The sequence below is a fragment of the Triticum urartu genome, chromosome 3 (genome assembly GCF_003073215.2).
Source record: "Triticum urartu cultivar G1812 chromosome 3, Tu2.1, whole genome shotgun sequence".
Taxonomy (NCBI): domain Eukaryota; kingdom Viridiplantae; phylum Streptophyta; class Magnoliopsida; order Poales; family Poaceae; genus Triticum; species Triticum urartu.
In genome coordinates, this window is record NC_053024.1 from 582,132,592 (window position 1) to 582,155,491 (window position 22,900).

General features: G+C 46.9%; 1 protein-coding gene across 1 annotated transcript; it reads left to right on the forward strand.

The window, feature by feature from the left end:
* Positions 1-2,515: 2,515 nt before the first annotated feature.
* Positions 2,516-6,590, forward strand: LOC125545145 (2,3-bisphosphoglycerate-independent phosphoglycerate mutase). The gene is made up of 10 exons (XM_048709026.1): positions 2,516-2,534; positions 2,850-3,008; positions 3,418-3,545; positions 3,936-4,086; positions 4,180-4,383; positions 4,499-4,923; positions 5,479-5,671; positions 5,752-5,847; positions 5,995-6,150; positions 6,244-6,590. Exons 2-10 carry the CDS (start codon positions 2,853-2,855, stop codon positions 6,406-6,408), a joined length of 1,674 nt encoding a protein of 557 aa, XP_048564983.1. The 5' UTR covers positions 2,516-2,534; positions 2,850-2,852; the 3' UTR covers positions 6,409-6,590.
* Positions 6,591-22,900: the final 16,310 nt, after the last annotated feature.

A 22,900-nucleotide genomic window follows, 5' to 3' on the forward strand; every position in this document is an offset into this window, starting at 1 on the left:
TTCCTCGGAGCGTGTCCCACGTTTTATACCTTTGGTTGCCTTATGCCTCCCCATAGACAAAAGTCACTCGTATTTGTACATCAACAATATCCTCCACAGCAACATCAATATGATACTCTGAATAACCAAGAACTTCAACTTTTATTGAATCTTTCCAAAAAATCCCAAGACCCCCACTTCTACCAGAACTACTAACTGCATAGCTTTTATCGAAACCAAGAGTACCTACTAAATTCTCAACACGAGATCCCTATATTTGAGTTTTTAAGATACAAAGTATAGAGGAGGCATACTCACGAAGCTCTCGAACTGTCGCGGGTTTGCCACCCCCACGATAGTTCCAACATAGTATACTCATTGCGCGGGGTGCGACCCCACTTGGGGCCCGCCAATCGCGCATCAGACGGTTTGTTTGTTGTTGAATTCTTATCCTTCCCCTTCTCAGTTATCTGTGGAGTTTGTTTGTTCCTCTTTGACTCTTGTTTTGATGAGGGGCTCGCCAGCACAGGTGGAGGCGGAAGGGCAAGCAGAGTGTTGCCCTCTAGCTGAAGATTAGTGGTTGGCTTCATTGTGGCTGGGGCTTGCGGGGCTCCCCTTTTCTGTTTTTATCAGCGTACTCCATCTCAAAGTCACCAGGCTTGCCCATTGAGAGGTCATCCTCGTAGGGCTACTGTTCTTGGGTATTCCCTCTCCCTCGTCCTTTTCCAGTGCTTGATCGACCCCTGCCTCGGCCGCCTCCCGAGCCCCTTCCTTCACCTGGACCACGCGCTGGTCCTCTGAACCAAGAGGTCTGCAGATCCTTGAACGCCAATGCTTCAGGAAGATGGATGCCATTGCCGCACTCATACTTGTGACCAAGATGACCGCACACAACGCATCAATCTGGGAGTCTTTCATATTTGCCCCTATAAATCTCCCTGACTACCCCCTTCTGCCTCTTGATGAGGAGTGACACCGCGTTCTTGAGCAGCTTGTCAACATCTATTCTTATGCGGACTCTGAAAAAGTTACCTTCAAAGTCTTGAGATTTTGGCTCGGCAAAAGTAAACTCTCCCGCTGTCGAGGACAACGATTTTATCTTGCAGAAGTACCCTTTCGGCAGATCATGGATTTGGATCCATATCTCCACCTTGTTCATCTCTATCATGGATGGTTTTGTGAAGCCATCATATGATGCGATTACCACAGTTTTCCCCTTGAAGGTCCAAGGCCCCTCCATCACACGTTCCCAGTCGCCTAGGCATGAGAACTGAAAGGGTGTAGAGGTTTTCTTCCAACGGGCGAAAATTCACCTCTTACGCGAGATCCCATGCCGCGCATATTGCGGAAGAACCAGTACTGGATATATGATTTATCCGTATGAACGCGAGCTAAAGCCATCCATCTTGTAGCCTCCTCAGGAAGTTCATTTGCTTCAATCACCACATTTTCTAATTCGTCTTTCTTCAGACCAAGTTCCTTCATCATCGCCTCCATGTCGCTCACGGCCGCGGCCGAGCTTGAAGACAGATCTGACATCTCTTAATAATCTGGCGCGAAGAAGAAATCTGTTCCGCGAGCGGTGAGAAAGCGAGGGAGTCCGGCCTTTGGGCGCATCGACGGGTTGTCGCTGGATTTTCCGGGCCCCAGGACGCCGGGGCCGCAAGAGCGACCGAACTGTTTTGTTGTGCAGCGACCAACCAACCCATGTGCGTGAGAGCGACGCGAGTCCTCTTTCTTGACCCCCGGCGGCCGGCCAACTCCGACTTGCCTAATTTCCGCCGCCCACGGCCAGCACCATGGATTCAAAAACTTGTCCTGTAAACACGCTGTTTTCCACGCCGCATCACGGAGAAAGCTTGCACGTAGCTCAACCGGGTGGTCCTTTCGAGGGATCGCACAGGTGGTCGGCTATTAGCACGAAAGAACCCGGTTCTCCTTCCCCCGTTGGAGAAACAATACAGAAAAATAAAACATTTTTTCTTGCGGAGAAACATTTTAAAATAGCATGGGAATTCGATTTTGAAAACGGCATCCAAAGAGAATATCCAACTCACGGCCTCACGCTCACGCACGCCGTCACGCCTGATGAGTTTTCAAAATCAAAAGTAATAGAAAGAGGAGGCCTGCGATCTGACGTGGAGAGCCTAGGACTCGTGACGGCGTGACAGCCACATGTCTCCGCGACAGCCGGCCCCATCAGGACCGTCCAATATAAAACTGGCGGACGGATCTCGTCGCGCGCACCGCATCTACCAAATCAGGCGAAGAGACCGGTGACACCTCCTCAGCCGTCCGATGGCCCGACCCGACGCCCCCAGAGCCGATCGGGCCGTCCGAAGATCTTCTTGGCCAACACCCTAAAATTATTCGCACCCCACGGCTCCGTGGCCCGTCCCTCCCCCTTATTAATACCGCGGCCGCCCCGCCTTCGCCTATTATCCTCCGCCACTCCGCTCTCCCAAAAGTTCTTCTTGTTCCGCAAACCACACGAAGAAAAAAAAGCAAAGGTGAGAACAGCCCCTCTCGATCTCGACGACGCCCCTCCCCTGTTCGTAAGCTCGCCGAAATTTGCCTTTTAGTTTCCTCCGATCAATCGCCGGATCTGACCGCCCAGGTCCTATTCATCGAATCTGAATTTTAGAGCAAGAAAAATACAGCCTTTGTCGTTTGATTAGTTATAGGGGGTTGTTACGCTTTAATTCGTGCTCTTGGCGCTTTAATTCGTGCTAATGGGATCGATTTCGGTCGAGATACGCGTCCCGATCTGGTGATTTAGCGCGGGTTAATGACGCCTAGCGCAGATCTGCCTGGATTCGCTGCACGTGACCTGATTTTGTGTGCGGTGGTTTGCTTGATTGATTTTGCAGGAGATGGCGACCACGAATTGGACGCTCCCCGACCACCCCACGCTCCCCAAGGGGAAGACGGTGGCCGTCGTCGTGCTCGACGGATGGGGCGAGGCCAGCCCCGACCAGTACAACTGCATCCATGTCGCCCAGACGCCCGTCATGGATTCGCTCAAGAATGTAGGTTACCCGCACCTGTGCCCAGCTGCACATATTACCTTCATCTATTTAATGTGATTATGGTTGCATGCATCCTTTTGTCGGATTTAATGTGATTAAGTCACATACTCACTCCCGCTGTAGATTAAGCATCCTGATTGCAGTTGTTGCTCTGGTTTGAGCATGATGATGAATCTGATGTGAATGTTGGACCCTTCACTATAAAAAATAGTGTCAATATCGTGCAATCGTAGCTAGTGCACACTGTAATTCTTGAGTCTCGATACAATGTTTGTTTACATTACTACCGTAATTCATATGTTGCATCCAACCTGAACTTGTTCGGATGTACTGTAATTTTTTGCATGCTAAATTTTTACCCCCTAACTTTGCTTGAGATGAGCAATTACTAAGCTTAACTCCGTTTTAGGGTGCTCCTGAGAAGTGGAGACTAGTGAAGGCTCATGGAACTGCCGTTGGTCTCCCAAGTGACGACGACATGGGCAACAGTGAAGTTGGCCACAATGCTCTTGGAGCTGGCCGAATCTTTGCTCAAGGGTATGTGTTTTTCCCCCTTTGAAATATGTATTCTCCGCTGTTAGTACCGAGCAGTGCAATTTTTTGTTACAAGTTCTGATACAGTAGTGAAAAAGGACACCTGACTTCAGCTGGATTCTTGATAGTATCAATATGGTCTTCTAGTTTTGCATCGTCGTCAATATTGTTTGTAACTCTGCTAGGAACCATGTCTTGTGGATGCTTATTAGTTTTTTTGCTTTAGTTATGTTACATAGTTTGCTGTCTAACTGTTTGAGTCGTTTGCATAACCATGTGCTAGACTTTATCAATTACTATTGTCCCATTATATTCTGTTTCACTTGTATGCTTCTTTCACATTTTGTTTTCAACAAAGCTAATTAAGTTACATTATATACTTAATTTCTATAGTGCGAAGCTTGTTGATGCTGCTCTTGCTTCCGGGAAGATTTGGGAAGACGAGGGGTTCAATTACATCAAGGAATCTTTTGATAAGGGTACTCTGCACCTTATTGGTTTGTTGAGTGATGGAGGCGTTCACTCCCGGCTAGACCAAGTGCAGGTTAGCTTAGCAATCATTGTGATGAACGCCAGACGGTCTTGTGATGATTTGTCAAATACTAAATTGCTCTGTTTTGTTTCACTTTATTTTCAGTTGATTGTGAAAGGTGCCAGTGAGAGGGGAGCAAAAAGAATTCGCCTTCACATTCTTACTGATGGGCGTGATGTTTTGGATGGCAGTAGTGTTGGTTTCGTAGAGACAATTGAGAACGATCTTGCTCAGCTTCGTGAGCAGGGTGTTGATGCACGGATTGCATCTGGTGGTGGAAGGATGTATGTTACCATGGACCGCTACGAGGTATACTCTCATTTTATAGTTTAGCTTTGTGAGGTGCAATTTTGTGTTATATTTTAGTTGGAAAAATACACATTTTCCTGGTGAAATTGAAGTCATGTATTTTGATGCATTGCAGAATGACTGGAGTGTGGTCAAGCGTGGGTGGGATGCCCAGGTACTTGGAGAAGCACCACACAAATTCCAAAATGCACTTGAAGCTGTGAAGACTCTAAGAGCAGAGCCCAAGGCCAATGATCAGTATTTGCCCCCCTTTGTGATAGTTGATGAGAGTGGCAAATCGGTTGGTCCTATAGTAGACGGTGATGCAGTCGTGACTTTCAATTTCAGAGCTGATCGCATGGTTATGCTTGCGAAAGCACTCGAGTTTCCTGATTTTGATAAATTTGACCGTGTTCGTGTACCAAAAATTAAGTACGCTGGGATGCTTCAATATGATGGTGAGTTGAAGCTTCCAAGCAAGTACCTTGTTTCCCCACCTTTGATTGAGAGGACATCTGGTGAATACTTGGTGAAGAATGGTGTCCGCACCTTCGCTTGCAGGCAAGTACCTAGTTTTCCATTCTATTTGTTCCAATGCTAAGGCACTTGGTTCTTCATGTTCATCTCTATACTATAATTTCTGGTCATTAGTTAGTCATGACTCGGGTGTTTGATTACATGGAACATTACTTATGTGAGGTTAGCATACTCCCATTGAAAACAAATGTGGGTCAAGTACTGTGTAAAATGTGAATACACAAGTCAGATGCAAAGCTTTATATTTGTTGCCAATCATATATCAATCACCAAAATAGGAAAGTGATTTCTTTGGTTTGTTTTACTTTCTGGAACCTATTAGTATAGTTTGTCTGGGGGCAAAGCTTAACTACAGGGTCCGTAATTGAAATTATCTACATTTGAGTACTTTTTTCTGAAAGTCCATTCAGCGTTTATTGACCTTATGACTCCCCTATTCTCATAATTGTGAGGGAATTATTATTTTTGCAAACCGTTATTTCAGTTGTTTTGAGGTCTAAAGTTTGTTCTGTGCTTCGAAATTTATCCTATGTTTCTGCACATTTGTATTTATGAGTTCTTTTTATTTGTTCATAACAGTGAGACAGTGAAGTTTGGCCATGTCACATTTTTCTGGAATGGAAACCGTTCGGGATACTTTGACGAGACCAGGGAAGAGTATGTAGAAATTCCCAGTGACAGTGGTATCACATTCAATGAGCAGCCCAAAATGAAGGCACTTGAAATTGCTGAGAGAACTCGGGATGCTATCCTCAGTGGGAAGTTTGACCAGGTAAGGAATTTGGAAAGGTGTAACACGCGACATCCTTGGTTTGCCCCCTTAAATTTACATAACATGTTATATGCTTGTAGGTGCGTATTAACCTGCCAAACGGTGACATGGTTGGTCACACTGGTGATATTGAAGCTACAGTTGTTGCTTGCAAGGCTGCCGATGAAGCTGTCAAGGTGAGAACAAACAAGAAACTTCAATGTTTTGTTTACATGATCTATATCCTGAAAGTTGAATTGGGGCACAGTTTCAGTGACAAATTCTCTGAATTCTACCTCATTTGCCTTTTACTTATCTGTATCATTGGTTCCCCTTGAAAACAGATGGTCTTGGATGCTGTGGAGCAAGTTGGTGGTATCTATCTTGTCACAGCTGATCATGGAAACGCAGAGGATATGGTTAAGAGGAACAAAGCTGGCCAGCCGATGCTCGACAAGAGCGGTAGCATCCAGATTCTTACCTCGCATACGCTTCAGCCAGTAAGTGCAATGGCCTTTGATGCTCTTCCTGTAAGACCAGTTTTAAGTGACGATATTTATCGCTTGGTTTTGACCTGCCTGCGAACTTTGCAGGTCCCTGTTGCTATCGGAGGCCCTGGTCTCCACCCCGGAGTGAGATTCCGCTCCGACATCCAGACACCTGGGCTCGCCAACGTTGCCGCCACCGTGATGAACCTCCACGGCTTCCAGGCTCCTGCTGATTATGAGACGACCCTCATCGAAGTCGTCGACAAGTAAAAAAACAATGCGCTCTTTGAAGCCAAAATTGCTGTAGCCAATTTTGTCGCTATAGTTTTGGGGTTGGTCAAGGAATGATCGCATCATTGAATAATTTGAGATTTGACAGCACGCTTGCTCGAACTCATCATGTGTAACATTGAGAAAGGTGGATTTTACTTGCAGTTAGCTCTATTTTGTAATTTGGGGTTTTGCCATGCGGGTTTGCTTAACAGACCGATAGCGATTTTTGCTCAGCTATATGTATGAGATTTCATCTTCAGGTAAACGCCCGATAATAGCGTTCTTATCCTCGCTCTCCCTTGAGCCTAAATAGTCCCCTTCCCCAAGCAATGAAGGAAACGGGGAAAATTTCAAAGCCAGACTGCTTTGTAAGCCGTGACTCACAGAACTGGTGAGGGCGGGGCGTCGACCTGTTGGCTGGGCAGTTGTGGTTGCTGCCAGATCAGCTGAATTCGAGTCCCGGCTTGGACGCACCTTGCATGCCAAACTCCAACTCCCTTTGGAAGAGCTCCGTGCACTAACCCCAGGTTGTGCCTCAGCGGGCGAGTGTTGGGTCGAGTGGTCTGGCTAGCTGTTGGGGCCAAAAGTACAATTGGTGTTACATGCGTGCTCTTCAGCGAAATAAGGAAATAATGAGAAGCTAAACCTCGTCTGTCTTTCGATCATCAGTGATCGGCCATCGCATGGGGCCGAGGGCAGGATAGGGTCATACAAAGCAAAAACACTCTTTTATCCTTGAATTCCTTCGCCTGTCATGGTGACACAGATGACGGTTGAGCAGGAAGACGACGGTGCGCCTTGGCTGGCCATGACGAAGATAAGAATGTGCGGGAGGGTCGTGGTAGACACATAGGTGACAACGGCGGTGTGTGTGGGTGACAACAGAGGAAGCAACAGTTAGGCCAGTGCTCATCAGGAAGACGAGGACAGTGCTGATCCGCATGTGTTCGACCATGAATTAGTCCTCAACAACACGCCCATAGTCGATACGGACCGTGAACTATCTCCCCTAATAATAAAGCATCTATTGCTTCTGATGATACGTCATCTAATTTGCCCCTAAAGTTGCTAAATATTACCCACCAATGCTACCTATAAGTAAGGAAAAACGATTCAGTTTTTTTCTCGCGGCATTCGCCTCTGGTTTATCTACGGGCGGTGTCCAAAAAGTAGCATAAGGACTCCCATAGCGCATTGGCTGGACCGAGCCCTGGCTCTCTCATCTTTTTCAACTTTTTTGTTTCTTTTTCCTGACATATTAAAATGGTCTCAAAATATTTATCTTTCAAACACTAACTCAAAATATAACATGTTATATATGAAATGGTCTTTAAAAAAATTATCTTTCAAACACTAACTCAAAATATAACATGACAATAAAACCTGAGAAAAAAACACTACCTCAGAATATAACATGTTATATATGAAAAAAACCCTGAAAAAATGTGTATAAGTTTTAAATATACATACGTATATACCTAAAAAATCCTTTCGTCCGCCTAAATTTTTACGTCTAACAGATTAAAATGGTCTTTGAAATATTTATCTTTCAAACGCTAACTCAAAATATAACATGTTATATATGAAAAAAAACTGAGAAAAATGTGTATAAATTTTAAATATACATACATACCTAAAAAATCCTTTCGTCGACCTAATTTTTTGCGCCACATTCGTTCGAGTCAGGCACAAACAATACACACGTTTTTTTTGCTCATTTCCCTTTGATATTCCATATGAATCTGTTGAACGTGGACACAGGACTCTAGATATATACATGTATAAAAATATCAGGACCAACACGGTTCTTGAAAAAATAGGCTCGCCTCAGCAAAGCCGTCGCCGCCATCAGTAGCAGCCCTCGAGCGCGGACGCAACGATCTAGACGTCATGCAACACGTTTTCGACCAGGTACATTAGTACCACTATACTGACCGCTTCAGCCGCTGCTTCCATCAATCAATCATCAATGGTATAATGGACCCTCGATGATCACATCGTATGCACATATTAGTGTAGGGAGTTGGCCATCTTGTGATTGACCATACCATTTATACGTGTATGCACTTCATGGAGAGACCGGGAGAAGAAGTACTGCTACCGCAACTTTTGATTGCCCTAAACATACTTGTGACTTGGCATAGTCTACAAGTTTACAACAAGGTGGGGAGCTTGTAGATGTTGGGAACCAGGCTGGCTCCGCATGCCTCGCTTCCCTCGAGTGGGAGCTCATAGGATAAGCAAGTCTCTCGCTGGGAGGCCGACACGGTCATCAATGTCGAATCGGTCACTCACATATCTTCTTTGACTCAGAGCTCAAGCTGATGTACATGCCTTTGCCTGTTGTCTAACTGACCATCAACTGCAACAACACCTGCAGTAACGCATGTCGCAAAATCTAAGTAGATGCTTTCTACCGGACCATACATTATTTGACACGTACTCCCTCTGTAAAGAATTAAGCGCTCTTATAACTCTTTATAAAGGAAGCGCTATTTTTCAAGTTGAATATATTTGTAGGTAACCTACATCTTTTTTACCCTTCATCGTCGTTGGTACCAAAATTTTCCATGTGCATGATCCCACACAAATATATTCGATGCAACATCACAGCCTTCTATTGCAGCTATAATGATTACCATCAAGGAATGTGGACACTAACTCCACGAGGAGCATTTGGTTATATAACCCAGATACAAGCAAATCAGAATCATTAATTGTGCTGACAAGGAAAGTAAAACAGATCGAGGCTCCAATTATTAAGATGACACTCAGAGTAGGCCTTGACCTCCGCCTCTCCTTTCTAACTGGCATTTGCTCAGTATGACGATGGAAACCACAAGGCCGTGTACATAATAAAACTTGCAAAAGGGCAGAAGGATGAATAGGTTGATGACAGTGACGAGACGGAGCAATTGTGATAAGTGACGAAACATAATTTTGTTATCCCGTTGCAAGGCACGGGCTCTTTTGCTAGTTCAACACTCAAATACAGACTGAAGCAGCAAAAAGCGCCATAACAGTCGATACAGACCGAAATCACTAGTTGAGGAGTACTTGTTGCAAAGATCACTCCAACTCCCCTGGTTGCGGCCAGTGGCGCACATGCAGAGCGCCACTTGTCGCGACCTAGGAGTTTTTCCTTTTTTCTAGATCCGTTTATTCAAAATGTTTTATCTCTCAAACCATGCGTCCAAATCTCGAATCGCTTTCACCGTTGGATTCCTCGCGTCGAGATCTTCAAAACTAGATCCCATGTTGCTAGGTTTTGACGAACTTTTTTTTACGAAAAAACGAAGAACGAAAAAACCGAACCGGGAGCACGAGTTTTTTCCCTTTCCGAAAGAGACACGCCCATGCCTCTCACGAAATCACAACCGTGATTCTCGCGGAAGGAAATCCTTGACTCCCGCGGAAGGAAAAAAAAAGAGAAAACACGTTTTTTTCGTTTCCGAGGAGGCACGACCGTGACTCTCGCGAAAGCACAACCGTGCCTCTCGTAGAAGCAAAATCGTAACTCTCACGAAAGGAAAAAAAACAGAAAAGGTGTTTTTTTCGTTTCCGAGAGGCACGACCGTGACTCTCGCGAAAGCACAACCGTGCCTCTCGCGGAAGCAAAACCGTGACTCTCACGAAAGAAAAAAAAAGAAAACGTGTTTTTTTTCCGGTTTCCGAGAGGCACGGCCGTGACTCTCGCTAAAGCATAACCGTGCCTCTCGGAGAAGCAAAACCGTGACTCTCGCGAAAGGAAAAAAACAGAAAACGCGTTTTTTTCGTTTCCGAGAGGCACGGCCGTGACTCTCGCGAAAGCACACCTGTGCCTCTCGCGGAAGCAAAACTGTGACTCTCGCGAAAGAAAGAAAAACAGAAAACGCGTTTTTTTCGTTTCCAAGAGGCACGGCCGTGACTCTTGCGGAAGCAAAACCGTTCCTCACACGGAAGCAAAATCGTAACTCTCGCGAAAGGAAAAAAACATGTTTTTCGCGCAATTTTTTTTCAATTTTTTTATCAAAAAGCTAAGGAAGACCGGTGGAAAACCAAAACGTCAAAAAATAGAAAAAATCGTTTAAAAAGCCGAAAATGCGTGCCAAAAAATAAAAAACAAAATCCGGAGGGAGCGCCCAAAGCGCGACACGTGACGAATGACTGAGAGCGCGCTAAGTGGCGTTGATCGTTGCGAGGCTCCCGAAGGAGCGCTCGTTAACTAGCTGCTCTGGGAGCTTCCTGTACACATCGCGACCATATAGAAATTTATTGCGTACAAACTTGGGGTGATAAGGTTTTTTTAATACAATACACACACAAGCGCTCATATATACGCGTATACACTCACATTATGAACGCACGCGCGCGCACACACACCCTACCTGTGGTAGAAGAAGGAGAGGACCAAAACTCTCCTGACAAGGTCAAGGTAACCCCACGTTCAAATCCTCCTCTTTTCACTCCGTCTACTCCTTGTGATGAGTATCTTGATGCGGAGGATAATTGTGATGATGATGATGATTTAGATGATCCTATGCTTGCTAAACTAAATAAGTTCACGTGCTCCCTTAAAGGAAAGAAGCTCACTATGTTTCGTATGCTTATAGAGATGGTGAGTAAGCACACCATTACCATTAAGGAACTCAAAACCCTCGTCAACAAGGAAAATGAAAAGTATGAAATCCTTGAGCGGAAAGTCCAATATGAGGAAGCACGAAATGATGAACTATGCCTAAAAATTGGTGCAAACATTGATGTTCATGCAAAAAAACTTGCCTCCTTGAAAAAGGCCAAGAACTCTTGCAAGGAGTTGATGAATGATAAAAGTAAGCTTATGGAATCTCATGCTTGTCTCCCTAAGGATTGTGAGCTTCTATCCATTTCCCTCAAGACTAAGGAAGAGGAGCTCACTCTTCTTACAAAGAGTTTTGAGACGCTCAAACTTACTTATCTTGAAACTCTAGCCAAGGTTTACTCTCACCTATTATCAATGTTGATGCTTGTACTAAATCTAGTGGTGACCTAACATCTATTCTTCAGGAAAACCGTTTTCTAAAGGCACAACTCTAGAGAAGACTCATGACATGTGCTCAAGGACAAAAGAACCTTAATGAGGTATTGAGCCAAATGAGGTGTTTGCCAAGGAAGGGCTTGTGTTTGACCCAAGCACAAGCAAGAAGAAGACGTCTTCTCAAAAGTGCACCACCCCTCTCAAAGAAACATTTGTACGAGAAGGGCACAAGGAGAAAGGTAAGGTTGTGAGTGGGAAGGCCACCAGCGGCATGCCCACTCTCAACAAGCCAAAAGAGTTCATGCCTCCATCCTATGTACTTTGTAAAACAAAGGATGGAGAAGTTTATGCGAAATTTGTTGGTCCTCGTAATGCATTCCGGTTTTATGCTATTTGGGTCCATAAGACCCTTGTGACTAACTTGAGAGGTCCCATTGCAAAATGGGTTCCTCTAACCAAGCCATAAATTGTGTGTAGGTTGCTTTCTCTGGTGGAGTCAAATGGTTGATCGATAGTGGATGTACCAACCATATGACCGGAGATAGCAAATTGCTTTTCGATTTCATGGAAGCTATTCAACCATTTATGAGCATTGTGTTTGGTGGAGGATCAAAAGGACAGGTACTTGGGTTGGGTAAGGTGCCTATCAAAAATGACATGTCTCTTGCAAATGGCATGCTTGTCCAATCCCTTAAATACCACTTGCTTTCCATTCGCCAATTGGCTTCCGTTGGTTATGATACACTATTTGGACTAACAGATGTGAAAGTCTTTAAGAGAGATACTCTCGAAGTGGCCTTTGTTGGAGAGTTGGATGGCAACCTTTACACGGTTGATTTCTTGAAAGAGAGCACATTCCATGCAACTTGTCTAACGGCCAAATCCGACAAGGGGTGGCTATGGCATCGCCGGCTAGCCCATGTCGTCATGACAAATCTTCAAGATCTCTTAAAGGGTAATCACATCCTTGGACTAACCAATGTTTCTTTTGAGAAAGATCGTATCTTTAGTGCATGCATAGCCGGGAAGCAACATCAATCAAAGTACCCACCCAAGAATATTGTATCTACTTCAAGGCCTTTGGAGCTTCTTCACGTGGATCTTTTTGGGCCTCCTTCATGTGATAGTCTTGGTGGGAAAAAGTATGGACTTGTCATTGTTGATGATTACTCAAGATATACATGGGTGTTTCTCCTCAAGTCCAAGGACGAGATGAAGATCACCTTCATTGATTTTGCCAAGCAAGCCCAATGCAAGTTTGACAAAGAAATTTTGGCAATAAGAAGTGATAATGGCTCCGAGTTCAAGAACTACACCTTGGAAGAATTTTTTAGTGATGAAGGGATTGAGCATCAATATTCCGCACCCTACACTCCTCAACAAAATGCTGTAGCCGAGAGGAAGAACCGTACACTTGTGGAAATGGCACGGTCCATGTTGGATGAATACAAGTCACCACATAGTTTTTGGGCCGAGGTTGTCAACACCGCATGCCATGCATCAAACCGGCTCTTCCTCCGCACGATATTGGAGAAGACTCCATATGAGCTCCTAACCGGGAACAAACCAAATGTCAAGTACTTCCGTGTATTTGGGTACAAGTGTTTCATCCTCAACAAGACAGAATGGTTAGGAAAATTTCAATCCAAAACAATTGAGGGGATATTTGTTGATTATGGATCAAGCTCTCACGCCTATAGAGTCTACAAAAAATCCAATGAATGTGTTGTAGAAACTTGTGACGTGGTGTTTGATGAATTTAATGGCTCCCATGGGGAGCAAGTTGATCTAAGTGATGCAGGTGAAGAAGATCCCTCTCAAGACATTTTGACCATGGGTGTTGGTGCTCTTCTTCCAATGGAACGAGAACTGTCGGTGTCAAAACCGGCGGATCTTGGGTAGGGGGTCCCGAATTGTGCATCTGAGGTTGATGGTAACAGGAGACAGGGAACACAATGTTTACCCAGGTTCGGGCCCTCTCGATGGAGGTAAAACCCTACATCCTGCTAGATTAATATTGATGAGTATAGGGGTTATAGGAGTTTATCTACCATGAGATCGTAATGTCTAAAACCCTAGAAGTCTAGCCTATCTGATTATGATTGTCCCTACAGACTAAACCCTCCAATTTATATAGACACCGGAGGGGAATAGGGTTATACAAAGTCGGTTACATAGAAAGGAAATAGTATGTCCGGCCGCCTGGCTTGCTGTCCATGCAAAGAAGAGTCCTATCCGGACACGGGAGAAAGTCTTCCATCTTGTATCTTCATGGCCCAATAGTCCGGCCCATGCCCAACAGACCGGACGCCCGAGGACCCCTTAGTCCAGGAGTCCCTCGGTAGCCCCTGAACCAGGCTTCAATGAAGAGGTGTCCGACGCGCAGATTATCTTCGGCATTGCAAGGTGGGTTCCTCCTCCAAATACTTCGACACAGTCTTCAAACACAAAGATCATGTCCAGATCTGCAAAACAAGTTCCACACGCCACTGCAGAGAATATAATATTTCACGAGTCCAATCTGCTGACAATTTTTCTGTGACGTGATATCACGTCATCACCTGGTTATTATATCGAACCGTTTTTTTCTCGCTCACCGTTCCACGTTCCGAGATGTGGTTTCATTGGCACGTCTTGTCAAAGCACAGATCGTGCCCCCTTATTGCGGGATCCTCATCAACACGGGCATGGGTATTCCAACCGTCCGGTTGGCATGATTCCTTACGAATAGGCAGGTTTCAAGGTCGAGGAGGAGGTGTTTGATATTTATTGCCTTTATAAAGGGACTAGGGCCCGTCTGGCTTTGTTACGCCAACCCTTTCCTCATCCTCTCCAACCTCGAGCTCCAGCGCCTAAGGTTTCGATTGTTTCAAGCTTCCCAGTCATGGCCGGCCCCAGTCCTCAAGGTCGGCGGGTGCCCTCCTCCATCACAGAGGAGGACATCGCGAAGCTCCGGGCAGCCAGATACCTGACCGCAGAAATCCCCCACAAGCTTCCTGCTCAAGGGCAGGTTATTCCTACTCCCAGATCCAGCGAGAGGGTCGTATTCATCTCCCACTTCCTCTGAGGGCTAGGGTTTGCCCTACACCCCTTTGTTCGAGGGCTTATGTTCTATTACGGGCTAGATTTTCATGATCTAACTCCGGACTCCTTCCTTCACATCTCGGCATTCATTATCACATGCGAAGCTTTCCTCCGTATTGCCCCACACTTTGGCTTATGTCTTAAGACCTTTAATGTGAAGCCGAAGGTAATCAGCGGGGTACGAGCAGAGTGCGGTGGTGCTACAGTGGGCAAACTTATCAACGCTCCCTGGCTAAAAGGATCCTTCACAGAATCTTCCGACTTATGGCAACGGGAATGGTTTTACATCACTGAACCCCGTGGCACCAAGTGGGCGGCTATACCTGCGTTCCGATCTGGCCCTCCAATTCAACTCGCATCATGGGTTAATAAAGGGTTGGAATGAGGATCATCCGATGAAGTTCAGACTCTACAGAGCCCCATCCGGAGTCTCCTTGAGAAGAACACCAAACTCATCGACGTGATTCAAGTAATGCTAGTCCGCTGAGTCCTCCCGTGCCAAAGACGGCCCCTCCGTATGTGGGAGCTTAATCCAGAAGGACCACGGACCCTTCAGCACTTCTTCGGTGTGACGCACAAAGGAATGTGGAAGTTATTTTTTGGGAAACGAAAACAGTTGCCGGACACTACAGAGGACATCGGCCTTGACTGCAACCATCCGGATACCTCGGTAAGCACTCGATTCTCGAACACAACTTATATACGCATCTCATAATAAGATGCTGAGAAAACCATCTTCTTCCAGGGCTGGATAAAGAAGGCAGAGCGAATCAGGTGTTCGGCTCCTCTTCCCGAAGACTCAGCTAGTCTCGTTCTAGCAAGGATGCTGGTCCCGGCGCCATACCAAGCGCCACGGGAAGAGGAGAGCAAGAAGAGTGGGGGAGCCGAAGGCGGCTCCCATCCTGGAGGTGACCACACACTGTGTTCGGGGAGACTAGGGCTCCCTCTCCCGAACACAAAAGGGAAGGAGAAGCTGACATCCCTTCTTCCTATAGTAAGAAAAGGGCCGCCTCCAAGAGTTGGGAGGTAAGGGCTCCTAAGCGGGGCCAAACGCCCCTGCCGAGTGGTTCAGGTTCGGAAGGTGTTATTGTCGCACAATCCCTTCATAAGGACAAGCCTCCAGCCGAATCGTAAGTGAACAAAGATATTTTGAACATACCCCGTTCCTTCTTTCTTTCTTTGCAAATGTAACATCTAGAATATGCGTTTTGTAGTCCGGCATGCAGTCTTCCTCAACAATCCTCCTCCTCGGGGGACCTCTTACCTGAGATGATGGAAAGAGAAACGCCTCCACAAGCTTCCTCGCCCAACAGGGCGGACGACATCGAGGCGTCGTCCCGGAGGGTCTCTCCCGATCAGGGGATAATAGAGCCAGCGCCCCAAGGTGAAACTTCGGCCGCCCAGAGTCCGAAGTGTGCGGTCCTTGTAAGGGTTAACAATAAAGGCTCCAGACTATTCGGTTTACAGCCGGAGACGACTCTAGGGTCGAGTAAACATACCCAGTCAAAGGGAGTCTGTACTGCCATAGCTGCTTCCAGGAATCTGAATGCGCCAGATACACTAACGGACATGTTACGGTATTCGTCAATCTCAGATGGTCATCATACTTTGATGGGTACGGTGGTTGAGAGGATTCTGTCCGCGAAAAGCGGATTGAATGAAGCCTTCATGGGCATGCTAAGAGGCTTTGAGGTATGTAATATTATATTTTCGATTGTGTTCTACACGCAAAATGTACCTTTGTATAGATAGTAGTGAAGGAAATATGCCCTAGAGGCAATAATAAAGTTATTATTTATTTCCTTATATCATGATAAATGTTTATTATTCATGCTAGAATTGTATTAACCGGAAACATAATACATGTGTGAATACATAGACAAACAGAGTGTCACTAGTATGCCTCTACTTGACTAGCTCGTTGATCGAAGATGGTTATGTTTCCTAACCATAGACATGAGTTGTCATTTGATTAACAGGATCACATCATTAGGAGAATGATGTGATTGACTTGACCCATTCCGTTAGCATAGCACTTGATCGTTTAGTTTGTTGCTATTGCTTTCTTCATGACTTATACATGTTCCTATGACTATGAGATTATGCAACTCCCGTTTACCGGAGGAACACTTTGTGTGCTATCAAACGTCACAACATAACTGGGTGATTATAAAGGTGCTCTACATGTGTCTCCGAAGGTACTTGTTGGGTTGGCGTATTTCGATATTAGGATTTGTCACTCCGATTGTTGGAGAGGTATCTCTGGGCCCACTCGGTAATGCACATCACTATAAGCCTTGCAAGCATTGCAACTAATGAGTTAGTTGCGGGATGATGTGTTACGGAATGAGTAAAGAGACTTGCCGGTAACGAGATTGAACTAGGTATTGAGATACCGACGATCGAATCTCGGGCAAGTAACATACCGATGACAAAGGGAACAACGTATGTTGTTATGCGGTTTGACCGATAAAGATCTTCATAGAATATGTAGGAGCCAATATGAGCATCCAGGTTCCGCTATTGGTTATTGACCGGAGACATGTCTCGGTCATGTCTACATAGTTCTCGAACCCGTAGGGTCCGCACGCTTAAAGTTCAATGACGGTTTTATTATGAGTTTATGTGTTTTGATGTACCTAAGGAGTTCGGAGTCCCGGATGAGATCGGGGACATGACGAGGAGTCTCGAAATGGTCGAGAAGTAAAGATCGATATATTGGACAACTATATTCGGACATCGGAAAGGTTCCGAGTGATTCGGGTATTTTCAGGAGTACCGGGGTGAGGGAGTCCTGGATTAGGGGGTGTCCGGATGGCTGGACTATACCTTCAGCCGGACTCCTAGACTATGAAGATATAAGATTGAAGACTTCGTCCCGTGTCTGGAAGGGACTTTCCTTGGCGTGGAAGGCAAGCTTGGCGATACGAATATGTAGATCTCCTACCATTGTAACCGACTTTGTGACCCTAACCCTCTCCGGTGTCTATATAAACCGGAGGGTTTTAGTCCGTAGGACAACATACAGAACAACAATCATACCATAGGCTAGCTTCTAGGGTTTAGCCTCTCCGATCTCGTGGTAGATCTACTCTTGTACTACCCATTTCATCAATATTAATCAAGCAGGACGTAGGGTTTTACCTCCATCAAGAGGGCCCGAACCTGGGTAAAACTTCGTGTCCCTTGCCTCCTGTTACCATCCGGCCTAGACGCACAGTTCGGGACCCCCTACCCGAGATCTGCTGGTTTTGACACCGACATTGGTGCTTTCATTGAGAGTTCCTCTGTGTCGTCACCATCAGGAAGGATGCCTCGCCCCATCTTTAAAGACGGCACCGTTGCTAAGGGAGCTTTGGCTGTCGGCCAAACCCTCCGGCTAGGTGGTTTTCTTATGACCGCCTGTTCGGCTTCTGCGCCGACGATGACCTCTCGAGCCATCGAAAACAATCTTCATGTCAGCTCAGAACTTGCCGAGCAGTTAGATCCAATGGAGCTCTCCTCCATAAACGAGCTCTTGGATCGCATCGCCGCCCTGGGAGTCGCTACGGATTACGACTAGATTGGGCCTAAACCCGATCTGAGAGAGATTAACTCTCCCCAAGTCACCCATCACGTTGCCGTGGTAGAGGGATAGTGCGGCGACCCTTCATCTATCTTAAGGACTAGCTACGTCCGGATTCCCGATCCATCCAAGCCGGATACCCGCGGAGGGGAGGATATCACCCAAGACCTGAACTTAGAGTCAGGCGACGGGCTGGATTCATTGGACAACATCCAGGAATCCAAATTTTTGAGTTCAGAAATCCCTCGGCCTCTGAGCATCAGATTGGGTGAGGCTTCGGATTTAATTCCACCCACCCACCCAAACATAAGCGATCTATCCCAAATCAGGCAATAGCCCGAAGAAATAGTACATCATTACTGGGCCAGATTCCTCCTGGTTAGGAACATGATAAGGAACTGCCGCGAGGAAGACGCAATCTCAATCTTCCGCAATAATTGCACGGACAAGGGAATCCTCAACGCCATAAGTCGCCGTGATATCACACGTTTCGCTGACTTGGCATCCATTGTACGAAAGTACTGTGCGATGGAAAGTGCCTGGAAAACCGAAATAAAATTTTGGGACGATCCGGCCCTGAATACAAACCTAGTCCGAAATAAAAGGGTGCATCATCGCCAGACACCCGGGTCAAACACCAAAAAGCAAAAACCCTCTACATGGCATGGAACCGTACTGGAAGGATGGCTTAATGGCCCCTGTAAAATTCACAGTACAGAGGACGCCACACCAACTCACAGCCTTAGAGCATGTTGGATACTCCGACAGGTGGCCAAAATTGGCGAAGATCTCCTAATTCTGGAGGCCACAGAAAGCCACCCCAGAGACACCAATACGGTATTAACAGTCTTCGAGACTTTCGCATCAAATAATATGCGAAAAAGGACACTCCGCAGCCTTGCCGAAGTCTACAAGTAGAAACAATAAACCCATGGAGTGACACGGCTATTACCTTTAACGACAGTGATGAACCTAAATTCCGAACAGCCCGAGCACCAGCCGCATTGGTCCTCAGTCCAATAGTGGACGGCTTTTGTCTTACCAAGGTACTCATGGACAGCGGTAGCGGATTGAACCTCATTTATGAGGAAACCCTTCAAAAAATGGAAATAGACTGGAACCGCATTGAGCGAAGCAGCACAACCTTTAGAGGAATAATCCCCAGTCGGGAAGCGCGCTGTACAGGAAAAATCACACTAGATGTGGTGTTCGGCACGCCGGGTAATTACAGGTCCGAAGAGGTCACGTTCCATGTGGCTCCGTTCAGCAGCGGTTATCACGCTCTGCTAGGGCGGGAAGCGTTTACAATCTTCCAAGCAATACCCCATTACGGGTACATGAAGCTCAAGATGCCCGGGCCTAACGGGATCATCACTCTCGCTAGTGATCCGGACATAGCACTCCGCGCCGAAAACAAGACAGCCGCACTGGCCCTCGAGGCACTATCCGAAGCCCTAGCGGCTGAGGAACTGACTACGCTGCGCTCCATGGTGAATAGGGACGATGTGGTACTCGACAAAAGATCCAAGTCCACCTGCTTTAAACCGGCGGACGAAATAGTCAAATTCCAGGTCCATCCAACGGACCCCAACAAAACAGGTTCCATCGGGGCACAGTTAAACCCTGATGTAGAAGCCGCACTACGAGAGTTCCTATGAGAGAACTGGGACATTTTCGCCTGGCACCCTTCAGACATGCCAAGAATCCCACGCAGGCTGGCCGAGCACAGCTTAAATATCCTAAAAGGATTCAAACGTGTCAAACAAGCTCTTCGGCGTTTTTCCGAACCCAAGAGACAGGCCATGGGAGAGGAGCTAGCAAAGCTATTGGAGGCCGGATTCATCAAAGATATAAAACATCCGGACTGGCTCGCAAACCTGGTGATGGTACCAAAGAAGGACAAATCCTAGCGCCTGTGCGTTGATTTTAAAGACCTTAACAAAGCTTGCCCAAAGGATCCCTTCCCCCTCCCCCGCATCGATCAAATTATCGACGCTACCGCAGGACATGATTCGTTGTGTTTCCTCGACGCATATTCCGGCTACCATCAAATCAAGATGGCAGAATCAGACCAAGCCGCAGCGGCATTTATCACACCATACGGCCCATTCTGCTTCAGCACAATGCCCTTCGGGCTCAAAAACGTCGGCGCAACATATCAGCGCATGATTCAGACATGTGTGGCAAACCAGGTCGGCAAAACAGTGGAGGCATATGTAGATGATGTGGTCGTCAAAACAAGACATGTCGAATCTCTAGTAGACGACTTAAGGCTCACATTTGATAACCTCCGAACATACGACATCAAGCTCAACCCGGAAAAATGCGTTTTCGGCGTTCCAGCCGGAAAGCTCTTGGGCTTCATTGTATCCGGTAGAGGAATTGAAGCAAATCCAGCCAAGATCCGAGCTCTGTCACAATTGGATATCCCAAAGGACCTCAAACAAATACAAAAGTTAACCGGATGCGTGGCGGCTCTAAGCCGCTTTATCTCCCGCTTGGGAGAAAAGGCCCTACCCCTTTACCGCCTCCTTCGGCGCACCAAACACTTCGAATGGACGGATGCAGCCACGGCCGGACTCGACGAAATAAAAGCCATATTGGCAACAAACCCAGTTCTGGCCACGCCAAACATTGGCGAACCAATGCTATTGTACATTGCAGCAACACATCAGGTTGTAAGCGCAGTGCTCGTCGTCGAACGAGAAACGGACGGACACAAATTCCCCCTTAAAAAGCCGGTCTATTATGTGTCCACTGTCCTCACTCCGTGCAAATCACGGTACCCGCATTATCAAAAGATTGCTTACGCGGTATTCATGGCATCCCGGAAGCTACAACACTACTTTCAAGAGTGTTCAATAATAGTAGCCTCGGAAGTACCACTTAACGATATTATAAACAACCGTGACGCAATAGGCCGGATTGCAGAATGGGCCATTGAGCTCCTCCCGTTCGACATAACTTATAAGCCACGGCGAGCCATCAAGTCGCAAGTTTTGGCCGACTTCGTCGCAGAATGGACGGAGGCCGAACTCCCTAAAGAGTACGGCACATATTCAAATTGGATCATGCATTTCGATGGCTCCAAGATGTTGGCCGGACTAGGGGCTGACGTCGTTTTGACGTCCCCCACAGGAGACACAGTTCAATATCTACTCCAGATTATGTACACAAACTCCAACAATGCAGCCGAATATGAGGCCCTTTTACATGGTCTCCGGATGGCAGTATCCATGGGCATTCAACGCCTAGAGGTGCGCGGGGACTCGAACCTCGCAATATCCCAAATAAATGGAGACTTCGATGCCAAGGATCCAAAAATGGCAGCTTACCGCAACGCCGTTCTAAAAACACCAGCTCGGTTCGAAGGGCTTGAATTTCACCATATAGCCCGGGAAAATAATCAGGCGGCAGATGTCCTGGCACGCATCGGCGCAAAACGCGATGTAGTCCCCCCAACATCTTCTTGGAAAGGCTGTTCAAGCCATCCGTAGTATGGGAAGGGGAGCCGAACAATAACAGCCCGGACCCAACCGCACTGCCTGGCACCGAACATTCTGACACAATCGGAGGCTCTGCCAATGAAATAACACCTTCAGCTCACGTAATAATGGCCGTCATCGCCCCGTGGACAGAACCATTCCTTGCCTACCTTACTAGGCAGGAACTCCCCGAGGACCAAAATGAGGCACGCTGCATAGTGCGGCGATCCAAAGCCTACGAAGTCCACGAGGGAGAGCTTTATAAGAAAAGCACTACCGGAGTCCTTCAAAGGTGCATCTCCGAAGAGGAAGGGCGGAACTTCCTGGCTAAAATTCATGCCGGACTCAGCGGTCATCACGCTGCAGCTCGGTCCCTTGTAAGCAAGGCCTTCCGTACAGGCTTTTATTGGCCGACGGCCCGGGCAGACGCCCAGGACTTAGTCCAACGATGCGCCGGTTGCCAGCTCTTTGCAAACCAAAGCCATATGCCACCCACCGCCCTCCAAACTATCCCCATCACTTGGACCTTCGCGGTCTGGGGGCTTGACATGGTTGGACCCCTTAAAGGCAAAACCCACAAGAAAAAATACTTACTGGTCATGGTGGATAAGTTCACCAAATGGATAGAAGCCAAGCCTGTTAAGACGGCCGAATCCGGACCAGTGACAGACTTTATATCGGGGTTGTACACCGTTACGGCGTCCCCCACAGCATCATCACTGATAACAGCACGAACTTTACGGCCGACGAGGTAAAACTCTGGTGCAAAAACATGGGCATCAAGCTCGATTATGCTTCCGTCTATCACCCACAAACTAACGGCCAGGTCGAACGTGCAAATGGTCTTATCATGCGCGGCATCAAACCCAGATTAGTGCGGTCCCTCAAGGAATCTAACACGCACTAGGTAGAGGAGCTCGACTTCGTACTCTGGGGGCTATGGACCACGCCGAATCGCACCATCGGATACACACCATTCTCTATGGTGTACGATGCAGAGGCAGTTTTGCCTTGCGACATAATTCATGACTCACCTCGAGTGCACATGTACGAAGAAAGAGAGGCCGAGCTCGATCGGCAGGACAATTTGGACGCATTGGAGGAGGAGCGTGACGTGGCAAAAGCCCGTTCCACATTCTATCAACAGCAGGCTCGAAGATACCAAAGCAGAGAAGTACGGGCCAAAAATTACAATGTTGGCGAACTAGTTCTACGCCTGCCGGACAAGAAAAAGGCAAACTCCAGCCCAAGTGGGAAGGTCCCTTCATAATTGACCAAGTCCTGACTGGTGGAGCGTACCGCCTGCGAGATGCATCGGATAACCGACTCGAGCCGAACCCATGGAACGCAGCCCGTCTC